This window comes from Xiphias gladius, chromosome 5, assembly GCF_016859285.1.
Source record: "Xiphias gladius isolate SHS-SW01 ecotype Sanya breed wild chromosome 5, ASM1685928v1, whole genome shotgun sequence".
NCBI lineage: Eukaryota > Metazoa > Chordata > Actinopteri > Istiophoriformes > Xiphiidae > Xiphias > Xiphias gladius.
In genome coordinates, this window is record NC_053404.1 from 16989004 (window position 1) to 17009901 (window position 20898).

General features: G+C 41.1%; 1 protein-coding gene across 5 annotated transcripts in view; it reads left to right on the top strand.

The window, feature by feature from the left end:
* scrib (scribble planar cell polarity protein) overlaps nucleotides 1–20898 on the top strand; it is a 71892-nt gene that overhangs the window by 45232 nt on the left and 5762 nt on the right. For 2 of the 5 annotated variants that reach the window (XM_040126603.1, XM_040126606.1), the window contains exons 24-42: nucleotides 76–264; nucleotides 848–967; nucleotides 1664–1720; nucleotides 2309–2365; nucleotides 3386–3466; nucleotides 8682–9101; nucleotides 10211–10282; nucleotides 11120–11173; nucleotides 11727–11849; nucleotides 12575–12685; nucleotides 13075–13125; nucleotides 14829–14988; nucleotides 15101–15320; nucleotides 15404–15493; nucleotides 15587–15769; nucleotides 17872–18024; nucleotides 18636–18775; nucleotides 19027–19064; nucleotides 19578–19652. In XM_040126603.1, the coding sequence (XP_039982537.1) occupies nucleotides 76–264; nucleotides 848–967; nucleotides 1664–1720; nucleotides 2309–2365; nucleotides 3386–3466; nucleotides 8682–9101; nucleotides 10211–10282; nucleotides 11120–11173; nucleotides 11727–11849; nucleotides 12575–12685; nucleotides 13075–13125; nucleotides 14829–14988; nucleotides 15101–15320; nucleotides 15404–15493; nucleotides 15587–15769; nucleotides 17872–18024; nucleotides 18636–18775; nucleotides 19027–19064; nucleotides 19578–19652 (2394 nt within the window). Of the gene's footprint in view, nucleotides 1–75; nucleotides 265–847; nucleotides 968–1663; nucleotides 1721–2308; nucleotides 2366–3385; nucleotides 3467–8681; nucleotides 9102–10210; nucleotides 10283–11119; nucleotides 11174–11726; nucleotides 11850–12574; nucleotides 12686–13074; nucleotides 13126–14255; nucleotides 14409–14828; nucleotides 14989–15100; nucleotides 15321–15403; nucleotides 15494–15586; nucleotides 15770–17871; nucleotides 18025–18635; nucleotides 18776–19026; nucleotides 19065–19577; nucleotides 19653–20898 lie in introns of all 5 variants that reach the window. The other 3 variants (XM_040126602.1, XM_040126604.1, XM_040126605.1) reach the window with 3 other exon arrangements.

Sequence of the window (20898 nt, forward strand, 5' to 3'; positions counted from 1 at the left end):
TTAAGATGGGAAGCATTATCATTAGTCACACCCTGGGTTAAACCACTTGTCATACTTTGGTTCGTATTCAAACAGGTGAGTTCAAGTGGAGCAGCTGCAAGAGACGGTCGACTGCAGGTTGGCATGCGGATCCTCGAGGTGAACAACCACAGCCTGCTGGGTATGACGCACACAGAGGCGGTGCGAGTGCTTCGTGCTGTGGGAGACTCTCTGGTCATGCTGGTGTGTGATGGCTTTGACCCACACAAAGTAACTGCAGTGGAGGTGAGACTCCGTGAGGAGTTGGATTTGGACAAAATTTTCTTTCAATGACAGAGACAGTAAAAGGAAACAATACTGTATAAACTGTGGGTTTAACGTGCTTAAGGAATGGAAGTTAATAATATAGAATGAACTTGAATGACCTCTAATAAAGCATTGTTTTAAGGGCTGCATTATTATTTTCATTATCGTTTAATTGAAAAATTAATTGGCAGATTAATCGATTAATCATCTAGTCTACATAATGTCAAAAATGGGGAAAAGTACCCAATATAACTTCCCAGAGCACAAGGTGACATCTTCAGATGTCTTTCTCCAGAAGTCCAAAACCTATATATATACTTAGTCTAAAATGATATATGACAAATGAAAAGCACAAAATCTTCACATTTGAGAAGCTGGAACAGGAAAATATTTGGCATTTTACTACTGCTTTTACTTTAAAAATTACCTAAACAATCATTAATCGTCAGTATTACCTGCAGAGTTGATGCTAAATAATTTTCTTAAAAGTTTCCTACTCTGTTTTAAAAAGTACTTTTTCAGTTTCCGTTTCAACCAAAATTCTGTTTGGGTCCATTTCCAGGCATCTCCTGGCATCATTGCCAACCCGTTTGCAACAGGCATCGTACGTAAGAACAGTATGGAAAGCATCTCTTCTATAGATAGAGACCTGAGCCCAGAAGAGATGGACATCATACAGAAGGTACAATACAGATTTTACACTGTTTTATCCACTGATTATTCATCTTAACTGATTATATAACTTAGCTATCGATGTCAACATTATATGTGCAGTTAAGATTAGGCACCCACTGACTGTGCTTATGGAAGTTAGTGAATACAGTGTTAAGGCTTCACAAAGCTCCCAAAACTTACACAAGGGCAATGCAGAGCTTTGGTTTGTACACCAGGAACCAAAAGTACAATTTGGTATCATCCGAATGCCATTCAAGTCAACACATGAATCAAACGTTTTGTTCAGCGATTCCGTTACACCACCACTGTGCTTCCACAGCAGTTTGGTGTTAGCAGGTGGAGTGGCGTTTGACTCACTCCAGCCACGCACACCACACATACCCATCTTTCCACCAGAGCAGCCAGAAAGCGCCAGCACAGTTGTTTATTTTGTCCAGATTAGCTTTTGGGAGGCTGCCCGTACTAAAGGAATGTAGGGGCCTGTTGGTTTATTGAATGCTAGTTTTTGTTGTTCCTCTGTACACTTTGATACATTTAGAGTTTTCGATCATTCAGTTTTTATCACACACAGTCAGAACATAATTAATATGGAAATTTCATTGGTTTAAGTTACTCAGACTAGCAGCTCTCTCACTAAGATTTACAAGATGAATAGTTACCATTTTTGGGGATTTTAAGGATCTTAAATCTTGCTCTTCTTCAGGAGTCTGAGATGGTGAGAGAGACATCACAGTGGGAGCGAGAAGAGATGGAGAAAGTGGTAAGTGAAACAGAAAATCAATTAATGTTGTGGAAAGGCTAGAGGCTATTTTTTTTCTGTCAGATCAGCAGATAGATAGCAATACAGCAAAACAAGAGAATTCGGTTTATACTCCAACATAGCTCAGGAAAATGCCAAACTCGAGTCTGCACATTACTGCAGGGTGGAGCGTTAGTCAGGAGATCAGGTTTGTCTGTTATCGAGTGAATGAAGCTTCTCCTCTGCACCCGGTGTGGGTATAGGGTTTGACAGAACTATTCCTGCAATGTCCCACCTTGCATGCTTTTTCTGCTCCCATAGCTAATGAATAGAGTACTTTTTAATGTGTGTGGATTCTATCCTTTCTTTCCCTTCTGTTTTTTCTCTCATCTCTCCTTTACCTTTGGTGTGTTTGGTGTGATACAAAATCATCCAATCATCCCATCTCCATACCACCTTCTGCACTGTTATTTTTCTATACTTCACCCCCTGTAACACTCCTGTCCTCCACCTTCTCATTTCACCTTTCATTGCATTACTGTGTGGCTGTGTGGTTGGGTGTCTTCCCTTCTGTATTCTCTTCCTCCTCCCCTTCCTTTCTTGGTGAAGGAGCGAATGCGCTTGGAGCGTGAGGAGGCAACTCGCCTGCTAGAAGAGGAGACTGAGGTGAGACACTCCTCAACGACAGGTCCTCAGAAAAACCTTCCTGTCTGTGCAAAACGGTGGTTTAACCACAAACATCACAGAGCTGCTGCCACAGGATTTTGACATGCTACCTATCCCTGGATTTTCAGAGAAAATAGAATCATCTTTTTTGGTTTTCTTGATTAAATCAGTCTCGAGCATTATTCAGACTGGCCTAGTTTTACTGGAGAAAGCTGTGAGATACGCAAAAAGGTGTCCAGATGACATAAAGGTAAAAACACCACATAATCAGGTTTGCTTATTGGGAGATATTGCTCTGATTTGTTCAGGCGTTCATGTGGCAACAGTTGGTAGTGTTGGTGAGTAAAAAGCCAGCAGAGGGACATGTTCCTACAGGTTAGTCCAGGCGGAGCTTGGCATTGAGACCTAAAACACATCTCATCACTCAAGCAACAGGCTGCATTGGTGGGGGTGTGTTGTTTCAGGTAATGGTGAGACAGTGAAATACGATACATAAAAGTCCACTCTGAGTAATATATCCATGAGTTTGAAGGCTTATCAGAAGCCAAAACTCTGCAGAGAGGTTTATAATACTGTGAAAGAATTTTACATCTCTCGAAAGTTATCAAAGTCACAATCTTTTTTGCTTTCGTTGCAAGCAATCACTTAGCAATCACTTAGATTGAGGAGAAACAAACAAAATCTTATACACACCTATAGATGTCAGAAAGCTCCTCTAATATTGATTCTTATAAACAACTTATCCATATTACTTTAAAGGCCAGACAGTGAGGAAGAATCCACTCCAAAGTGTGACTTGACATTCCTTTTAATATAACAACACGTTACATGTTGGGCGTACGGGAAATTCTCTAGCCTGTTTATTAAAATAGAAGTGTTGATCCTCATAGGAAAGGTTCTCTACACTTCCATACACGGCCTTTCCCAGTTGAACTAGTTCAGTTTGAATACATGCCTGTTGTATAATAAACCTCGACCTAGGCCTCCTCCTCACCTCTGTTTCTATTTATTTCCCTGTAGAACATTGGCACTGGACCTCTAAAACTTGACTACAAAACCTTGGCTGCACTGCCAACCACCAGTCTGCAGAAGGTCAACAGGGTAAGTGTCTCTGTGTGTTCTAATGTCTTAAGAAAGTAGATGAAACGTCACTGGCTTTGACACTAAATCATTTTGTCATCAAAATGATTTAGTGTCATTTTTGTTTTTGAGTTGTTTTTGAGTTGTGAATGCTTCGTTTGAGTTGTGAATGGCTTGTATTTTTGTGTGGGCTATGTTGGAAATGGTCTCAAACCTCAGAATATACTTCCTCAAGGAATTCCTCTTGTTTATGTCCACGGAAAACTCGAGTGACCCATAGCCGACCAGTTACGAGTCCAGGAACGGGAATGTTAACCCCTCTCCATGTGCATAACCCCAAATCAGCATTATGGACTAGTAACTTAAGGTTCCAAGGCAAAGCCGGTCCAACATATTAAGTCAATGTGATGAAACTCTGTCCTACATCGATTAACAAGAGCAGACGTGACCTATTTGGATTGAAGAAATAACATGAAAACCAAGGGCTTATCAAGAAGTTTGGAAAAAGAATGTGAAGACCAACCTCATCCAGAAAGAATCAAGATCAGAAAATATAAAAGACAACTAAAAAGAATTTTACAGTACAAGTTTACAGTAGTATATAGTACAAAGGAAGCATGGCCAAAGGGCAGGCCCTGTCTTAGTTGATATAGAGTGTAAGTGTGTAAGAGAGAGGTGGCGAGATGGGGGAAGGGGACAGCTGCCCACTATCAACTGGCCTGTCCTTGGTGATATTTTAAACCTGCATCTGGTTCAGAATTGGATGGAGTCTGTTGGGTGGGTGGGGTGCCAGACAAAGAGGGAGGGAGCCATCTAAGAGGAACAGACAATTGCTTCAGTTGGAGTTCTCAAAGTCCTCTGAGGAGTAGGTTTGAGTGGACATACAGTGCTGTACTGTTATCATCCTACAGTGAGTATAAAGCTGCTCAATAGACAAGCGTTGACTGTTTTAGCTTTTTTATTTTTCTTCCCACTTTATTGTGCTTATCTCTGCTCCTGTCAGTGATTCTTGTCTTTCATTTTCTGCCAACTTCTACGCTAATTCAGCTGTGTGTATGTGTGGAAGGTGTGAAGGTTTTGTGAACATATCTTGTTTTTTTGTTTTTTTTTTAAATTTGGCTTTAGACATGAGCTCTTTGAAAAGTAATCACTGAAAGGATCTGATTATTTTTTGTTTTTTTTCTCTTTAATACATATTTTCAAACTATATAATCCGAACCCAGTTAGTGTTTTAGTGAACTTGTAACAAATTAAGCAATATTCAGAATGCCTAGAAGTTTTGATTTGATTTGACTTGATTTTTCTGTTGGATGCACACCAAAATAATCTGCTTATCAGTTTTCTGATATACTTTAAAAAGTTTAGAAGGTTTAAACTTAACTTGAAAACGAACAAGTGTGGTCTAAGCATTGGTAATACAAGACGGCCATCATTATTTTCACTTAAAAGTGACCAGGGTGCTTATTCAGACATGAAGCCAACATGTTAAATTGCCATCACTTTAACATAAAGGGGTGACTGGGGGGCTTAAAGGGGCTTAATATTACTGGAACTTATTGTGCAGTTAGCCCCAGTTTGTGTCTCTTGTGTATTACCAATCAAGTCACAGAGTGAAGAATTCGATTTTCTGAAAAATACCTGGTGATCTTTGAAAAATCCAGAAGGTTGTTTAACAACTGCTGTTACTGCTGTTCTGAAGGTATTTCCAAAATCCCCAAAGTCTGTTTATTCAGATTTTCACATGGGGTTTATGACAAAGGACAGTTTATAGTGACTTTTGTAACAACTGAGGTATAAGGCATGAAAAAGTTCAGACCAAGTAAAATTGTATTAATATGCCATTGTTTTCGGTAAGAAATTGTATAAGTCTACTTTTTAATCCATTTTAATTTAATTTTGCTTGGAAAAATATTTGGCCAAATGCTCTTCTGGTAAGCAATTCAGCATGAGATGTTTGTTACTGGTATTTCACGTGTTAAAACTAAATTTCAGCCAGTCAAAACTAAAGGCTAGAAATATCCATTGTACAGTTAATAGTACCAGTTGTTCAGCTCCCGGTTCCTTTGACTTGCAGCTTTAACCCAGCATGGCTAACTCAGTATGTTGGCATGCTGTCGAGCTAGCGGCCTCGCTTTCCTCTCGCACACCAAAACCCCAGCTGTCCCTCACAGTCTGTCCCAGAGCCAAAAGGGCACTCGTTCACATTCCATCCCACTGACCCTCATCACACCACCGACTCTTATAGTCAGCATGTAGAGAGAGACACAAGTGCTTCACAATGCTTGTATTCTTGGTCTGACTATTTTGATTTATCACCAGATATGTCAAGGTCACGTCTAATTAATTTCTAATTAGGATCCAAATTTAGTGTTCTGGGATGACTTGAAGGTTTATGTATTTTCAGGTCATGAGTATGTTAAAAAACAAAACAAAGAAAGGCACTTAAGTTTGCTATTATGGGTTTCTTTACATGGGTTAGTTTAAACATTGCATATTTTCGCTCCTCATGTCATCAACCTTCATCTCTGCTAAGTAAACTACTGGACAAAAGTTTTACAACACATAATTCAGTGTCTGTGTTTCAGAAATTAGGGCATTGAACAAATAAACAATTGGAGATTTAAAAATAAAGGTATCATGGAATCTTTTTGATGTAATAAATTTAATTGAATTTAATAAATTTAGTTTTAAATTTTGGACTCATTCAGGAGCCAAACACACTTGTGACATTTTTTTCTACCACTGAAATCAAATATTGCTCAGAAACTTCGTTCCAACACTGTTTCAGAAGTTCCCACAAATGTATTGCACTAGTAGGTCGCTCTTCTTTTACCTTCTGTCCAGTTCATCCAAAACCAGTTCCATAGGGTCTATAAGTCTGGAGACTGTGCTGGTCTTCCATCGTTTAAAAACCACCTTCTAATTCTTTTCTTCTAATGTTTTGGGTCATTATCTTGTTGTAGGATGAACCCCTGACCAACCAGTCTGTCTTCCTTTGTTACCTACCTTTTTCTCACCATTCTGATACAGTACCACTTCCTGTAGCACAGTGTTGTCCTAATACTGCATCAGAGTTTGTAGCAACACATTTTGTTCCAGCACTGCCTTTGTACAGACAGAGGGTTTGTACATAATCAACAAAAGTCAGGGAACCTGTAAGAGTTGTTTGCATTAACTTTCAAGGCTTAATCCCTGGAAAACTTTTGACCAGTAGTGTAAAGTAGGATTTGAAGGTTTGCTGGAGCCCAAATGTCTCGCTGCTCTGATAATATGGTTAAGGCAGAGGCCAAGAACCTGAACTGCAGCATGCAGCATCAGTTAACAAGTCTTGGACGATGAGCACTGCGAAACCTATCTTAAAGGCTTCAGGAAAGATTTAGTGATGTAAGAAATGCTTTTTAGCAGCTAGGGTATATCTGTCAAGTTTCTGTTAATAAAACCACATACTAAGACATGAGATTTTCTACTCTAAACTTAAATTTACTTTTATTATTTATTTTCCCAAAAGCTTTCTTGATTTCACTGAAACATTTTCAGCACAAAATGAATTGTGACCTATTTTGATGATTGATTAATTGTTTGTCATATTTCAAGCAGAGTTTACAAAACATTCTTGACAAAGAAACACTGAACATCAGTTTCTCAAATGTGAGTGTTTGCGCTCCTTTTTATGTCAGTGTAAATTGAATGTGTTTGGGCTTTTAACATGGGAAATTGTCATGGGCATTTTCTGACAATTTAATAGACAAACACAAACACACACACACACACACACACACACACACACACAAAAACACGGCAAGACACGAGCAGTCAAAGAAGTAGACAGGGTTTTAAACTAACCACCAGATTAGCCAGACTTATTTGGAAGCTAAATTGAAGATGAACAGGAAAGTTGTTGGTCAAAATGTCAACTTCCTATATCAGCTTTCACCTACTGCACTTGCAATAATTTGTCATATACAATCTTTTCCTCAAGGAGGGATTAAATTGAGTCCACCAGCTATTCTGTGTTGTTCTCAAACAGGGTTTACTGAGAGGTACTGCACAAGTAAACGTGTTTGAGCTGTAAACTAAAAGATATGACTGTACTTTGATGAAACACATCAATGTTGGTGTTGATAATGATATTTCTTACCAAAGTTATAAAAATCAGCATTTTGTGGGTTGAAAATGGCTCAACACACCATCTACTGTTTTAAATAATCCTGAACCCACATAGAGTAAACGGATTTGGATTTATTTATGTCATAAAAAGCTGCGTTATAATAATAATAATAATAATGTTAACGCCTTTTAATCAGGCGGCTGTGAGGAGTCTGTGACATTGAGCTCAAATATATACTGATTGAGACACATCATTCACAGGAGTTTATGCAACTTTTTGCTAACCCTCTGTATAGTATTTTTCAATTTTGGTCAAGACTTATGCTTTTGACAGCTGTAGAAGCATTCTTCCCTTTAACCCTCGTATGGCTTGGCAATGGTTGCAGATGGCAGCAGGTCCGTCGACAGCAACATATTGCTATGTACCTTTGTGATCGGCATTTTTCACAAGATTGCTATTCCAACTACATGCTCTGCACCGAGAGCTTCTGGCTTCAGGCATTACTGGGGCAGAGCCAAGAGCTATAATTGATACAGCTCCACCATGGTCCTCCACCACAGTAATGTCCACCTCAGGTGATTCTGGAGGGGAAAAGACCTCCACCTCAAAAGATCCCTCTAGCATAGGGTGTGTCGCTCTCTTTCTGTCGGGCGTGGGGATCTCAGCTGAGCAACTCCTGCCTCACGCATCCACGCCCCCTTCTCAGCCTGCTGACCACTTTTTTAGCATTTTTCAAAATTATGGAGTGGGTAGAGTTAGGCTCAGGACTCAAAGTGAAGTTACACTTTAAATTGTGGTGAAACTCAATGATTGAGGTTTTGCCCTGTTGAATTCTAGTAGTGTCATAGTTTTTCTAGATCTCAGCAATTACTTTGGTGGAAAAAGTTTTATCATTACTTATAGAAATCATGGCCAAACCTATGAAAATAGAGGAAAGGTTGTATTAAACCAGGATTATCTGTTAATCTCCTTGATATGAACCTGCCTTTTCAGTTTCTCCTCTGTTGTTTTTAAAACTTTCCACTTAATTTCCTTTGTGTGAGTTACAGTGAGTGAGTGGAGCTTTCTCTGTCCTTCCTTTATTATGTCAGTTTACAGTATCTGTCCTCCCCCTTTCCTCCTGTTCAGTTTTCTACTTCTGACAGTCTGACTGCTCCAATGGAGGCCCCCCTGCAGGCCCAGTATGGAGCCCCTTTAGAGCCTCCGGGCTTAAGCTTAGGTCACCCCACAAAACCCCTCAGCCACATGGACCCTGAGTCCTGCCCTGGTCTAAACACAGAGCACGAATATCTTCATGGATCCCAGCTCCCCCCTAATGGGACCTCCACTGCCGACAGTGCTGGCTCATCAACAACCATTAATTCAGCAACATTTGTACCTGAAGAAGAGGAGTGCCTGGTGGACTCTCAGCCTATTTGCTTCAAAGAGAACCCTTTCTTGGTGGCCAATCGCAAAGGAAAAGACCTTCCTCCTGGAGAGCAGATCCTGTCAGGGCCTCCTGTTGGCTATGGGAAACAAGGCCAACTGCAGCCATGGTTGTTCAGCAAGGCAAGACGTCTGCCTGAGTGTGGTTTGGAGGCAGCATGGTGTGTTACTGAACACAGTTTGTTGTTTTGCTTTATTATGTCCCTTGAAATGGATCATACATATTGCATCCAGACGTTATGCAACTTTTAACTTTTTAACAGTCACGCTAATATGATCCAAAGAAATGTCTTTCACTTGTAACCTAGATTTTTTTGGATTGAAACGTGATATCTAAAGCACCACGTAATAACAAGTATGCATACATCTTTGTAGAGCTGCAACAATTACTTGGTAGACAGAAAATTAATCTGCACCAATGTTGATAATTATCATTTTGAGTCATTTTTAAAGACCAAAATTATCTGATTCCAGCTTTTAACATGTGAATGCTGGTTTACTTAGTCTTCCATGATTATAAACTGAATTTCTTTGGGTTTCAAAGGGCTCTGCAGAACTGAGATGGATGTTTTTCACCATCTACTGACATTTTTTAGACAAAGGAAGTAATTGATCTTAGTTATTTTCTTGATTAATTGAGAATGAAAATAAATGCAGTTTGCGGCTCTAGATGGATGGCCCCAATACAAATCAAATTCCTAAAGGTGGGTTTGTTAGTGGTGGCTTGAGGAGACAGATTAATGTGGTAAAAAGGTTTTCTGTCGGTGCAAACGTTCATGGGGAAAGCATTTTTCTCTGAGGAAGTGTGTCCAGGTTTGAGTTTATTAATCTCAAGGTATTACAGAGCTGAGCTGGTGCATGTTTTTGCTGTAAGCACAGAGCTTTTGGCACCTCGTGGGGCATTTGGGCACATAGTCACTACATAGTCTGGTTCGGCTGGAATGTCTTTCCCAACAGCTGCAAGGAGGGTCATAAATCACCAAGGACCACGACCTGCAAGATGCACAAATGCACAGAAAAGTGTATGTTTATCGGCATCGATAAACACACAGCTCGTTTTTTGAATATAATGGAAGATGAATTTACCGCAGGACTAACCAGTGAAACTTGTTTTTTGTTTTTTTTTCTTTACTATACTCTTTTTTTTTTTTTTTTTTTTTTTCCAGTGCACTCAAAAAAAGTAAGAGTAGCTGTTAATTGTGTTTTTGGTGTTATGGTCTTTGATTTTCCAGGCGCCTTCCTCTGATTTCACCAGGACGGACAGCCCAATCAGGGAAGCACCCTACTCTCCCACTATTCAACCGGTGAGCAGCTTAAACACCTACCACTCCTATTATAAATCATCTGTTTTCATATCATCTCTTCACTTTATTTTCTCCTTTTCCATGAGTGACTTCCAACACTATAGAGGTACAGTTGACCCTTCTGACCTTCCTTCCCACCCTTAGCCCAGCCACCACTCTTTCAACAGCTCCCTGTGTGCAGGCAGGGAGACCCGCTTCGTAAGTGGGTCTTATGGCCCCCTCTGCTCTGGCCTGATTTTTTTTTTTAGCACATATCAGCTGCTCTGAGCCCTGCATCTCTTAATAAAACAAGGAGAGACTAACTAGTTCAGCTGTCATGTCTGCCAGTCTGAAAAGCATGTGACTGCTTCGCCATGGTCAGCTGATTACTGATGCTTTTGGCCTCATGTAGACTGGATGTGCATTCCGTGGGAGTAGATTTTTGACTGATTGTCCTTCATGTCTCTCACTGAGCAGCTCTGACTTAATATTCTCTAAAAGGATGATAATAAAATAAAAATTCAAATTTTCCTTGAGCTGTTATCTATTAAGAGTGTAGTTAATACCTTTTTTTATATGTATTAAAAAATAATATACACACATTCATATATATACACACACACACACACACTTAAAAACAAAAAATGAGAGTTTAGCAGAATGTGGCAAAGAGGCCACAATTAGAGATCAAATTGGCTCAAGGTAAACCCTGGTGTTGTTGCATTCGTGGCCTGGCATCATCCTAAAGAAACTCCGATAGTTAAAATTAAGTGACTGCTAGAAGTCAAGTAGAAGGTGCAGATCCGTGCATTTTTATTTCGTTGTCATTGCTTTATTTTGTTTTAATTTTTTTTTCAGGCAAACATTCATTACACCTCCACTCCCACTGCCAAGGAGAACACCTCATCATCAGTGAGTGTCTGTGTTTGAAAATAAGCCTCAGAAAATAACTTGTATAGCGGAGTCGGACTGATCACACTGGTTTACCAATATATCAAGACAATATATTGGCTCTTTTAGGAGATATTTATCAGACGGACATGCCAAAGTGATTCCATTTTCATCCCAAGACTACATTATTTACAACGATTTATTAAATTATTGTTCAAAGTTATATTTAAATTTCTAGGCATTTAGTTTGTTGGCTTGTTGGTGCTCTCTAACTTTTTTTCTAAAAAAAAAAAAAAGTGAGTATGGGTTTCATATGAGTTTTTGTCTGTCACACTACTTACGCTTTTTGGAAGATATAAAGATTTAATTAGATTGTTTAAAAAAGAATAGATTGGATACTGGGTACTTTCCAGTATCGCTTCAATATGCCATAAATCAATAATCTGAATGGTATTTTATGCTCAGGTGCATTTCCAACATTGACTCTATTCATTTTGATCCATTCATCTTTCATCCTAAAGTTAGGAATGTCTGACATTTCATTTATGTAAAATATCATTTGTTTTCTCTGCAGACGCGACCGGGTGCCATCCAGCCAGTTGGCCGTGTGCGGCCAAGTACCTCTCCTGCCACTCCGGACAGCCACAGTCCCAACCCCTTCCAGCATGGCCCCTCCCCCTTCAACTCCCAGACCTCTGTAAGACCCCTCACCACCACGTAGCGCTGTTTTCCACCGCTCTCAGCTCTGTGCCGTGTACCGTGACTGCACAACCCCCAAAAGCATCAAATGGTGTCTAACAGTGGAGCAGATACACAGATAGTTATGGCACAAGAATGATATTTGTTTCTAAATGAGGCTAGAACCAAAGAAAGAGACCTGTAATGGAATTGACAGGGGAGCTGAGTCTGCGTAGGTGCTGCTGTCTGTGACCCCCAGGCACTCCTGGAGGTTCTCGGTGTTTGATCTACACCTGCAAATAGGGCATCCAACCTGACTCTGAGGTCTTGAATCAAACATAACTCCTCATAATGGCAGCTTGCGGAAATGTTGGCTCATTTCTTCTTTTGGCAAGCAGCATAACTGAATTGGTAAATGATGACAAACCTATGGTTTCATCTCACATCTTCGTGATTGTTTCACAAAGGTGCTCATGCAGAAAAATCTGTCATGGCTTTGAACTTTCCAAGCCCTACTGTCTGTCTTTATTCTGGCATCCTCCCTCCTCTCTCACATGAAACCAGCTGCCATGCTTTTCACCTTTCTCCTCCACAGTCTTCTTCAACTTTGCTGGTTTTTTCATAGTCTACCCTCTCCTCTATGTCTGTGTCTGTCTGCCCTCCCTACCTCCTCTTCTCCCCCTCGTCTCCTTTTACCATATGGACCTACCCCACCTTCCATGCCCCCCGTCCTCCCCACTGCAGCCTCGTGCCCCCTCCCCCACCTCGCCTGACGAGTTCCCCATGAATGTCAAGCAGGCATACAAGGCATTTGCCGCCGTGCCTCGCTCACTGGCAGTGCTGGAGCCACCGCAGGTAGGCCATGCTGCCCGGACTCGCCCGGGTCACGACACAAGCATGCTCTGCTGATTGGTTGGTCTCGCCCCGCCCTCCTCCTGACAGGAGCAGGTTGTCCTACAAAGGAGCCTGCTCTGTGTTGGGGGGGCCTGTGACGTGCTGTGACGTGTGGAATGCCTTCATCGTTGGTTTTTGTACTCCAGTGCCATCATCTGTCATACTGGTGTTGACTCTTGATCCATTCGTACATCCATGTGTGGCTCGTGTACTAATATTCAGTCCTCTTTTTGTATATATTGTATCCCAGCTGCTAATCAGTCTGCCTGCTCTGTATCTCTGTCCTATCCTGAGTCTGAGGCACCTTAAATTTACTAACAATGTGGTTTATTTCCTGCTCTGCCCAACAGGACTTGTATGGCATGAGGAACAATTTCCACCCAAAGCAACCTTCTCCAGAGGTAAGTGAACGTATTGACCAAAAAATAAAATAAAAGCACAGCTGTCTGTTGTACCTTATTGGCCTGAGTGTAAAATAATAATTTATTATTATATTATCATTATTGTTATTATTTGAGGACTATAGGCTTATGTGCTCACATCATCAGATTTTACTACTGTTGACAGGTATGGTTTTTTTTTTTTGGTGGTTTTAGCCTACAGGAGTTTCTGAGTAAAGTGTTTTGCTGCCATAGAGGAATTTCCTTCCTGATGTAAAAACAAGCTCAAAGCTTCTCCCAAAGTCTTCACTGCAGAACAGACTGAATCATTTTGTTAATAAATTAAAGTTTATTTGCATAGCACCTTTCATACAGGTTAGTCCCATGTTTTACACATGACATGCTGATAATAAGACAGTACAAATGTAAATAGTAAAACAAATTGAGACTAATGCAGCCAAGAAATGGAAGTGATAAAAATAAAATAATAAAGACAATAACAATAGGTAAGGTGGAATAAAAACATTTAAAAACATTAATGCTATATTTTTTAAATAATGAATTAAATAATGGCCATTAAGCATTCTAATCAAAAGCCGGACTAAAGATAGTAGGTTTTAAGCGTATGTTAAAAGATGTCAACACTTTAAGCTCCACTCAACCAATAATCAAATTCAAAGCAGACAGTAATTAATGTCATGATGACGAGCTCAAAAAGTCAGTCTGAAAAATGCTAACAGTGAGAGAAAATGATCTTGACTCGTCAAAACCCTGACAATGTGTGGGCATGAGTGTTACAGACAAAGGGGATTAATGTTATGCTTTAGTGGAAGCGTTTCATGTTTTAAAAAAATACTTAAAGGTTGAGGACTATCTTCTCCTTGGACTAATAGTACACTGAGGGGAATTTTTCCAGCAGAACTAATCTGAAAGCGTTTTTTATCTTGACAGTCTTTTTTTTTTCCCCCCCAAACACAGGAGTTGGAAAAAGTGCGATCATCTTATATTCAAGACAATACAATATTTAACAAGTGAATATTGAATCGGCAGATTTTAGATATGTTCCAAATGTACTGCAGTTACTTAAAAAAAAAAAAAAAAAAAAGGATCTTAGTCTGACAGCCTGCTGACAACCTTTGTGGCCTTTTCAGCCTGAGTTGGACAACGAGGTGTTTGATGATGGCATTGATGGTCAGGAGGGAGCTGGTAAGGGTGTGACCCAGCCCTCCCTCGCATCTGACCGTCGAGAGTATATAAACCTGGCAGCAGTGCCTCGCCTCTCCAGGCCTTCAATGGACCTGCAGGTACCCACCACCTCCACCACAGCTACGGCAGCCCTATTCTTCCTCTGGGCCGTGGTGTGCTTGGCTTGACCGGTGGTGGTGTCTCTGCCCTCGGAGACTGTGAGACAGCCGTGCTACTTCTGTCAATAATGCCACTGCCAGTTAATTGACCTTAAATCAGCTCAATGGTGTTGGGTTCTGAATTAATTTTTTCTCTTTCTTCCTGGTTCGTGGTACTTTTTTTTTCTGTGGCGGTCTCTTGTGATAGCCCCTGCTCTTTTGGCAAACCGCAATAAAAACCAAACTTTTAGCAGCAAAAATTGGCCTTTATTTTGCCGTTCTCTCACTTGTGAATATTTCAGGTGCTAAGATCTCAGCACTTATCCATTCTAACGTCTATCATTTTGTATTCTGTCCTTGATTTTTCTTGCGACCACACAGAGTCCTTCTCCTGGTGGTAGGGACAGCCCAGAGCAGCGCTCTTTCAGGGACAGACAGAAGTATTTCGAGATCGACGTAAAGCAGCAGACTCCAGAAAAACCCAAACCTCGAGTCTCTCTTGTTGGAGAGGATGACCTCAAGAAAATGAGGGAGGAAGAAGGTATGTTTCCAGTGTGCCTCCTTGAACATCCCTTGCTAATAACTAATAAAAATATCTGACTCGGGTGACCTGCCCTCAAAACTTAAAAACCGGTCTGTTCATCTCACCCCAGCGAGGAAGTTTGAGCAGCGGGCGCAGGAGTACTTGATGGATGAAGATGAGGAGGATGAGGAGGAGGACCTGGCTAAGCAGGTGGCTCAGATGAAGGCCACCGGCAAGGTGTTGCTGGATGGAGTGGAGTACAAGGTGGAGCCAGTATCCACCCCATCTCAGCTCTGCTCCACACCACCGAGCTACAACGTCACACCCCCAAGCTACTGTGGCAGCTCAGGGTAAGAAACTGTATATCGTTATCGCTTTTATACATAATTTTTCCATTTTCATTTCTTCAGCAAACTGTTCCTCTCGTGTGTAGACCCTCCTCTGTTGATGGTAAGGGAGACTCTCAGAGGAATTCACTGGAGGACAGCTTTAGGCTGGAGCAGAGGCCCAACTCCATGACTGGGTAATGACAACTTACCGTATCACATCTTTGAATGTCCACGTACTGTCGCTTTTGTCGCCGTAGTCACCATTTCTCCTCCTCCTGTCTTGTCAGTTTGATCCCAGTGTACCCCGGGGAATCGGCGGCTCCCATCCGCACGGCCAAAGCGGAGCGCAGACATCAAGAGAGACTTCGTATGCAAAGCCCCGAGCTGGCTGTTGCCCCTGACAAGGACCTGTCCCCTGCTGAGAAACGCGCTCTGGAGGCAGAGAAGAGAGCCATGTGGAGAGCAGCACGGTAAAATAACAATTTTACGCATAGTGACTGAAGATAAAATGGCTAAGCAGGTCTTTTGATACATTTTAAGCTCTTGCTTTATTTTGCCTTTTGACCTCAGCTTGTCTTTCTAGTACTGATAGTAAAAGGGATGTGTAAGAGAGTAAATGAATCCAATTCTGTACTGTTTGATTTAGCTATTTTAATTCAGTGTGATAGTTTGCCAGTGGTTGGAAGAAGGAATTGGTTAGCATAATAAATTTACATTTACAGGTCCTTCACATTTGTGATGGCAATGATAATGCTGAAACTCATTAGTTAATCACAAAAAACTAAAACCTGTTAACTAGTTAACTCCTGATTATTTTTCATTATTAGTACATTTTTAGATTATCTGATGAATTATATTGTCTTCAAAGTATCCTACTTTGTGACAAAGGTCAAGATACCATACAACATAAATGGATGTCTCAAAATTGCTTTATTAGTCTGACGTGTAGCCAAAAAGTCATAATAATAGAATTTATAATGATAATAATAAACAGCCAAGCAAAACAAGCTAATCCTGGCAAATTTTAACCAGCAATGTAACTATAACAACCATTTTTTTTTTTTCTTTTGTTTTTTTCTTCTTTTATGAGGTTTAAGTGTCTGTCAGCTGATTAATTAGTGATAAATTACTTCAGGACTACTCACGACTCTGAATATTCTTTCAGTCAGAGTAATGTGCTTCAGTAAATTCTAGCATTGAAAATATTGTGATGCCTTTTTGGTTGCTGGTGTGACCACTAGCTTCAGATGAAAAGGGGTCAAATGGGGACATTGCCTCTCAGTGCATCTTTACAGCGTTTCACATTAGTTATGCCACCTGATTTGTTTTTATTTTTTTATTTTTATTTTTTTTAATTTTTTAAAATTGTAACACCCCCCCCAAAATCTTGCCACACTAATTAAAATATTTTCAGTTTTATTTGCTCACACCAAAGTGGGTTTACACAAGGCAGTTCATAGATACATTACACATTACAGTCCAGACTGTAAGTATATTAAGACAGTTACAAATTTTTGTTCTTCAGGCTCAGCGCTTCAGCACATTTAATTTGGAATAAAATGATGAAAACTACATTAAAGTGCCAAGTCTCAGCTTTCTCTCCAGGATATAGACATACATGTCTCGCTGTCATCTATCAAGAGAAGACTTCATGACCGTAACCGCAGAGGATTCACCAGGAAAAAAAAAAAAAAAAGACCAGGCTGCAGTTTGCGAAAACATGGAAATAAGTTCAATGCGCTGATGAAATAAAAATCAACCTTAAGACTTAGACTTGGTACTTTCATGCAGTATCTGTTATTTTGTTTCAAATTGAATTTGCTGAAATACAGAGCACTTAAGAACAAAAAAAAGTGTTATTTTCCATACACTTATGGTCTGGACTGTACATTTTAACTCGTCATAATTTTGGACAAAGCAGGTGTCAGAAGCAGGAAGAGAGGGTGAGGTTTGTCTTCTTTGAGTGACAGGTTACTGTACATGTGATGTAAACCTTGGCTGGGAAGATAACCCTGCCAGACAGAAGCACATGGACGCACGGAGAACACGAGCGAATGGATTTGTTGTATCAGTTTCTTTAGTGATCCTGATCTTTGCATATATACATCTTACTGGTTGCTTGTAATGTTGAAATTACAACTAAGGTTTGAGCCTACAGTTACAAAGGTAATGACACTTCTTCTGTCCCATATTTCCTGATAATCAGTTTGTCAAGCTAATCGACAACAGGTTTCAGTTTGTTTGCCCAGAAGTCAAAATATAAGTTCACCGGTGATTGTGTGTTGTGTCAACAGCATCCTGTGTGCGTGTGGTTAGTCCGTCTCCCCTCTCTATTTCAAATCTCCAAAGTCTAGAAAAGAAAAAGCCTAAAAATGGGAACTTATTTATGATTTCTGGCTCTAATTGTGTGGGTGTTTTACCTTCCATTCCTTGGTTTTCTTCTCACTTTCTGTCTGTGTGCCTTTCCTTTCTTCCTTCATCTCTCTCCTTCATCCTGGTGTTCTTTTCATCCCACCCTCCCCTCCTCTCTTTCACCCTCTTCCTCCCCCTCTCTGTGGCCTTGTGCGCACAGGCCCTATGGCCTAGAGGAGGATGTTAGGCAATATGAGCAGGACCTGGCTAAGAGGCTCTACCAGGCCCGAGTGAGGGCATCTCAGGGCACGGCCGTGGCCCCCCAGCCCCCCACCTCTTCCTCTACCTCCTCCTCTGCAGCCTCCCAGCTCAGGTCTGCTCCACGGCCCCAGCCACCAGGGCCACACACACGGCATCGTGGGGGTGTGCTGGGGTGCTTTGACGTTGGGGTATTTTGCTAGAGGCCGAGTTTGGAAAGGTCCAAGCAAGCACTCGCAGCAATAACACTGCGATAGTGCTTCCACTGCCTTTCCAGTGCTGTCTTGCTTCTGCACGTCTTTGCTGTTTCCATTTCTAGCTTCCTCTGGTTCCTTCCTCTCTGTCCTCTGTCTCGTCTTCCCTCTCTCTGCAGCACTCTTCTCATTTTCATTTGTGCCTTGCTTTTTTTCTTGATTTTCATAGTATCATTTGTACTAACACACAGCCTGCAGTAATTTTGCAAGCTATTTGTGATCTAAGGGTAAGCCTACTAGCAGTAGGTAGTCCTTTTCCTGGAATGCCTCCCTTTTCATTGTGCAATGAAATTAAACTGGTTTGTCTCAGCAACCAGGACAAGGAGCACCCAAAATTAGTAGTTATTGGCACTGCACCCACCATATTGGTGTGTGCCTCTCAGTCTTTGTTTTTTTATTTCTTTATTTCTTTAAGGCTTTCATTTTCCTTTATCTACTATCATTTGTCTTATGGTGGTATTTTCTCTTTTAGAATGAAGTCTCTGGAGCAGGACGCACTGAAGGCTCAGATGGTCATTGCTAAGTCTCGGGATGGGAAGAAACGTGGGACGCTAGACCAGCTGACGGAGTCACCCTCGCCGGCCCCCACACCCTCTCCTACACCTATGGAAGGTAGGAAGCTGCTGTCACTGATAGCACCGATGCCTATTCACATCTTTTTTTCTTATTAACGAGTTGATGCGTCCATCTAGTAACTTAAAGTCTCTCAGGTCGACTAACCAGTGCTTGACTTAAAATGAAGGGAGACCGAGCATTTGTTGTGTTTGCCCCTAATTTTCGGAATATTTACCTCTTACTTTTAGATCCAACCGAAATTTTTAAGAAACTTATTCAACTTCACATCTTGTGTTTTTCCCTGACAGAGCTCAGTCCTCGAGGAGTAACCTCACCGGGCAGGCTGGTAAGCACTAAACCTTTTTACCTCTTCTTAATTTCCAGTTTGTTTTCGACTTTTTTTTTTTTTTTTTTTTACTGGCTTTTGTGTCACTGTGCATGGTTTACTGACATGAAGAGACATGGACATGAAGAGATTGAATCATCGAATATCTGAACAAATCTTTAACACTGACTCTACTTTATTACAAGCTGGAAAAGGCAAAAGTAGATTTGCTTCAAAACACAGACATTAATCCATCATCTTGCTCATTGTCATGTTAGCCAATCAGAGCTGAGATTACGCACTGCTCTCCCACCATATGCCACAGCAGGCTGTCCGATTCACCCATTAGCCTCTCTGCCTCCTACCCCTCCGTTTTCCCTTTCTCCAAGCCTTTTCCTCTTATTTATCCCTTTCCCTATCCAACCTTTTCTCCTCTGTCCTTGTCTATGTCCCACCCTCTTCCTTTTTCTCTGTCCTCATATTTCTTTTCCATCTCCCTTGACCTCTGCTCATCCCTGTTTACTATCCTTCTAGTCCCTGTCGTCAAAGAAGTTTGACTACCGACAGTTTGCTGCCATTCCTTCTTCCAAACCCGTATACGACATCCAGGTATTGGCTGCATGCTGAGCTCCGGGCCCCCCCCCCTCCCAAGCCTCCCCCGTGGCTTTCCCTGCTGTCTCTCCCCTCTAGTTTCTCTGTTAATCAAGAGGCATCAGTGCAACTGCAGTCTGGGTTGTGGCTCAGTGATTGATCAGTACTTCCTGCTCTGCACTATTATAGTGATGTGGTTCACTAACTCTCACTTGCACAATGAAGAGAGACTTACTTTAAATGATGACAAAAAAAAAAACAGTCTCGGGTCTCCCTCCCTCCCCGTTCTGCCTCCCCTCTCCTTGGTCTCCCACTTACCACTCACACATGTAAGAGCATCTTTAGCAGTAACCATCATATCCATCTGTCTCTTAGCTAACTAATAATCACAGACAATAACACTCACCGGCTGCAGAGATGCAGACACGTTTTTGTTCCTACTAACCACAATTGGTTTCCGGTGGAAAATGGCCACAAACTCTGCATCTCATCCACCCTCACATTCACATCCATCAGCTGTCTTGTTCCACGCATGGGTCGCACATCAGACAGAAGAATAACCTGACCTCCATAACTTTTCCTACTATGCAATGGCATTGAAACACTGATCTACTAAAGGGTCCTCTTGCACTTTCAATAGTTTTGTGTGAAGTAGTTCACTTCTTCCTCTTCGTGTGGAGAAAGAGATGGGAGGGGGAAGCAGAGGAATCCTGGAATGTGCTGGAGAGTGAGCAGAGCTCTTCTGGAAGTGGTCTTTTATTTTTTATTTGTGGTCAGGTATCTGTTGTTGTCTGTCACAGTGTTGGTCTGATCTTCTGAGTTGTGGGGCTCTTGTGTGGCTTGGTTGTTGCACAGTGACCTAAGTCTGTGTTCAGATCCTCCCTCTGGTGGGTGTACTGAGTTGACATGATTGTATGTAAGTGTGCTTGCATTCTGTTTGAGATTCCTGCACATGCCCTGACCAATGGAAAGGTTTAGGCTTTTTAGATCTATTTTAATACAATACTCACATGCCCCTATGCATATTGAAAGAATTATTTGTCGCTGTAGTCTTTCTTCCTGTTCATACTGGCAATGAAATAATCCCTTCATAAAACAACTCCAATGTAAGAAATATGGTTCAAACCGAGTCTTTGTTCTGTGAAAAGATGCACTGCTGAGGCTAATGTGAGGGGGCGTCCGAGTCAAATTAAGTGTGTATTCTCTACACAGTAGAAGTAATTAAGTGTAACAATTAGTTGATAAATCGGTTAGTCAAATGACA